Source organism: Bison bison, unplaced genomic scaffold, assembly GCF_000754665.1.
Source record: "Bison bison bison isolate TAMUID 2011002044 unplaced genomic scaffold, Bison_UMD1.0 scf7180017864041, whole genome shotgun sequence".
In the NCBI taxonomy this organism is placed as follows: Eukaryota; Metazoa; Chordata; class Mammalia; order Artiodactyla; family Bovidae; genus Bison; species Bison bison.
The window spans coordinates 2,731,227-2,735,383 of record NW_011494613.1 but is presented as its reverse complement, the minus strand read 5'-3'; the positions used below and the strand labels follow the sequence as shown (position 1 = coordinate 2,735,383).

Sequence of the window (4,157 nt, the reverse complement as noted above, 5' to 3'; positions counted from 1 at the left end):
AGATCCAACCAATCCATCCTAAAGGAGATCAGTCCTGGGTGTTCATTGGAAGGACTGATGCTGAAACTGAAACTACAATACTTTGGCCAACTGATGCAAAGAGTTGACTCATTGGAAAAGACCCTGATGCTGGGAGGGTTTGGGAGCAGGAGGAGAAGGGGACGACAGAGGATGAGATGGCTGGATGGCGTCACCGACTCGATGGACATGAGTTTGGGTAAATTCCGGGAGTTGGTGATGGACAGGGAGGCCTGGCGTGCTGCAATTCATGGGGTCACAAAGAGTCGGACACGACTGAGCAACTGAACTGAACTGGAAGAATCAGTTCCCTCATCTTAGTATGGCAACTCTCCTGCACAATCACGTTCAGCAACTCTCCACTTTACAAAGTCAAATGTAATCCAGCCTCACTTGCCAGCCTTATCATGTACTGTTCTTTCCAACCACTTCAAGCAAAGCAAAATAGTCTCTCTTTTCTGTGATGTATGTGTTAGTTTTCAGCTTAATTCCCTGGGGCCTAGAACTATAAAATAAATCACTCTCAGAGGTAGAAGTTGTGATCATGTCATAAATCCAACAATCTGAGAAAAGCATCTCAGAGTAGACACTATTAGAGGTATATCTGAGAATTTCTATTTTTAAAGGCTTGCTAAAACTGTGGAGGGATGTACAGAAGGGGGAAGGGCCTTACCTTAGAGTTGGGACAAGGAAGTTAAACACAAGGGGTAGACAGACAGCAGCCTACCAGGCTTCTCCATCCATGGAATTTTCCAGGCAAGAGTACCGGAGTGGGATGCCATTGCCTTCTCCAGACAGACTAAAGAAAACCAAAAATGAAGAGCCAGGATATAGGGAAATGAGAGCACTTGTCATAAATCTCATTAAAAACAAACCCCCAGGTAAGATACCAAATAATAAGTCAAGACTTTCATACTGGAAACTTTCACATTTTGAAGGTTAGAATTCTGAGATGCACAATCATACCCAAAAAGAAGGAAAAAAAGAATTTTGTTTAAGCACACAAACTACATGTGGAGCCCTGTGCTTCTGTGCAAGTCCAGGCAATCTGAACTACTCCTAATAATCAACTCTGCTCCATCATGAAGTCTTGATAGTAAATGGTATCATGGTATGCCCTGAACTCTTGCTCCAAACAAGGGCTCCTGTCTGCCAGAATGAATTCCAAATTCATCATCAGGATCAAAGTTAGGCCATATTAGCTGCTCTGTATTTTTAACCTTTGTATTAAATTACCATCAAAGAGCACTAATTAAGATAAGAAATAGAGCTACTTATTTGTTTCATATGCATCTTCAGATTTCTGAATTATACATTAAAACAATCTATGACATATGCATGTGGTTTTCACAAAGGAAAAAAGCATAAATGCCTCAGGGTGCATCTGCCTAAGAAACAGATGGAAAAACACACTTTTTGCAGTTCCATTAAAGCATAGAGAAATATTATAATTTTAAAGGCTACAAAAATAAGGTAAAGATTATGTGAGGCAAATAAATCAGTAAAATCTATAGTAAAAGCCAGAATATTTTAGGTTAATCTGAAAAGGCTGAGTCTCCTAAGACTTTGAAAAATGAGAAAAGCCATTTGGCGAAATCTTTAACTTGGATTTTTTTGTTTGTTTGATTTTGTTTCTAGGTTCCAGATTCAGAGATGTACAACTGATCCAAACAGTTATAAAAGCTTAGGAGACAGCTTTCGAATGATTTTCCGCACGGAAGGGTATGTAAGGTTCTTCACACAATCTCTGTGTTGATGTAGGCATTTTAATATATTACTACATAAAACATTTTCTCATTTTGAATGATTTCTTTTCCTAGTCTTTGTAGGGAAAAATATTGAAAAGGGTGTTTTTCTATTTTTGTGCATATTTTTCCTGATGATACAGTTGAAAATTAAATATGTATATGATAGAAACTCCCTGGAGGAGGGCATGGCAACCCACTCCGGTATTCTTGCCTGGAGAATCCCATGGACAGAGGAGCCTGAGGGGCTACAGTCATGAGGTCACAGAGAGTCGAACATGATTGAAGTGACTCAGCACTCACGCATATATGATAACTACCTCAAAAAGGATATTAATAATATCCTTTATTAAAAATAATTTGATGACTGTAGGACAATTTTTAATTTGTGCTGTTAAAGCTTTTCAAAGTTCTTATAACTGGAAATGTCTAAATGTGATAGTTGTTTATTTTGTTTTTTAAATATAGTGCCCAAATGTGTTCCTTGTTTGCATTCTGGTTTATGAATATTCTATCAAAACATACTGTTGTCAAAAACTGATGTGTCAAGTTCATCATCCTGTCTAGTAGATGATCAGATAAATAGGATATTTTTGTTACATAAACTAAAATTGTCTTTGATGTATAGATTCAGTTAAAGATTCTGTCGAGCATAAATAATTTTACAAAGGATTTTAGATTTGCGTTTTGAAGTTATTTTCATAAGAGAATTGGTTGACAATAATAATTATACCAAAATGATAACAGTAATAATGCTGCTGCTGCTAAGTCACTTCAGTCATGTCCGACTCTACGCAACCCCATAGACGGCAGCCCACCAGGCTCCCCCATCCCTAGGATTTTCCAGGCAAGAACACTGGAGTGGGTTGCCATTTCCTTCTCCAACACATGAAAGTGAAAAGTGAAATTGAAGTCACTCAGTGGTGTCCGACTCTTAGCGACCACATGGACTGCAGCCTACCAGGCTCCTCCATCCATGGGATTTTCCAGGCAAGAGTACAGGAGTGGGGTGCCATTGCCTTCTCCAACAGTAATAATAACAACTAGTATATATTTAGCCTTTACTATGCACTAGGAATTTTCCATATAGCTCTTTGAGGTAGGTTCTGTGAGCATCCATTCAAGTTAGACAGATGAAGAAACCAAGATTCAGAAAAGTTAATTTTCACATATCTGGTAAATTATGAATCTTGGACTCAAATCAAGTCAACTTTCCCCCAAAGTCCATGTTCCTAACCTCTGTAGTTCACTATCTTTCTTAGCAGAATTTACTGGGGATACTGTTTTGCTAATTGTTCATTTCAGTTAAACGTATGTCATTGATGTTGTTCCACACCAATATGTTCTTTTGAACAACAGCATAGTAATTTATTTATCTACATACTGCAGCTTGTTAAATTAATCCCCTTTGGTGGCCCACTAGGTTGTTTCCAGATTTTTACTATTAAACAACAGTACAGTATATATTCTTATACTATTTTTTTACTTTTTTAATTTCTGTTTTTATTTTTATTTATTTTTTTTTCTCTAATTTTATTTTATTTTTAAACTTTACATAATTGTATTAGTTTTGCCAAATATCAAAATGAATCCGCCACAGGTATACATGTGTTCCCCATCCCGAACCCTCCTCCCTCCTCCCTCCCCATACCATCCCTCTGGGCCGTCCCAGTACACCAGCCCCAAGCATCTAGCGTCATGCATCGAACCTGGACTGGCAACTCGTTTCCTACATGATATTTTACATGTTTCATTGCCATTCTCCCAAATCTTCCCACCCTCTCCCTCTCCCACAGAGTCCATAAGACTGTTCAATACATCAGTGTCTCTTTTGCTGTCTCGTACACCGGGTTATTGTTACCATCTTTCTAAGTTCCATATATATGCGTTAGTATACTGTATTTATGTTTTTCCTTCTGGCTTACTTCACTCTGTATAATAGGCTCCAGTTTTATCCACCTCATCAGAACTGATTCAAATGTATTCTTTTTAATGGCTGAGTAATACTCCATTGTGTATATGTACCACAGCTTTCTTATCCATTCATCTGCTGATGGACATCTAGGTTGCTTCCATGTCTTGGCTATTATAAACAGTGCTGCGATGAACATTGGGGTACACGTGTCTCTTTCCCTTCTGGTTTCCTCAGTGTGTATGCCCAGCAGTGGGATTGCTGGATCATAAGGCAGTTCTATTTCCAGTTTTTTAAGGAATCTCCACACTGTTCTCCATAGTGGCTGTACTAGTTTGCATTCCCACCAACAGTGTAAAAGGGTTCCCTTTTCTCCACACCCTCTCCAGCATTTATTATTTGTAGACTTTTGGATCGCAGCCATTCTGACTGGTGTGAAATGGTACCTCATAGTGGTTTTGATTTGCATTTCTCTGATAATG

The 4,157-nt window shown here is 38.4% G+C and overlaps 1 protein-coding gene across 2 annotated transcripts in view; it reads left to right on the top strand.

Annotated features, from left to right (window-relative positions):
- SLC25A21 (solute carrier family 25 (mitochondrial oxoadipate carrier), member 21) overlaps positions 1-4,157 on the top strand; it is a 529,689-nt gene that overhangs the window by 378,835 nt on the left and 146,697 nt on the right. Inside the window, exon 3 of one of the 2 annotated variants that reach the window (XM_010835322.1) lies at positions 1,657-1,740. The exons of the other annotated variant lie outside the window; for it this stretch is intronic. Within the exon in view, the coding sequence (XP_010833624.1) occupies positions 1,657-1,740 (84 nt within the window). The remainder of the gene's footprint in view (positions 1-1,656; positions 1,741-4,157) is intronic. 2 annotated transcript variants of the gene reach the window in all.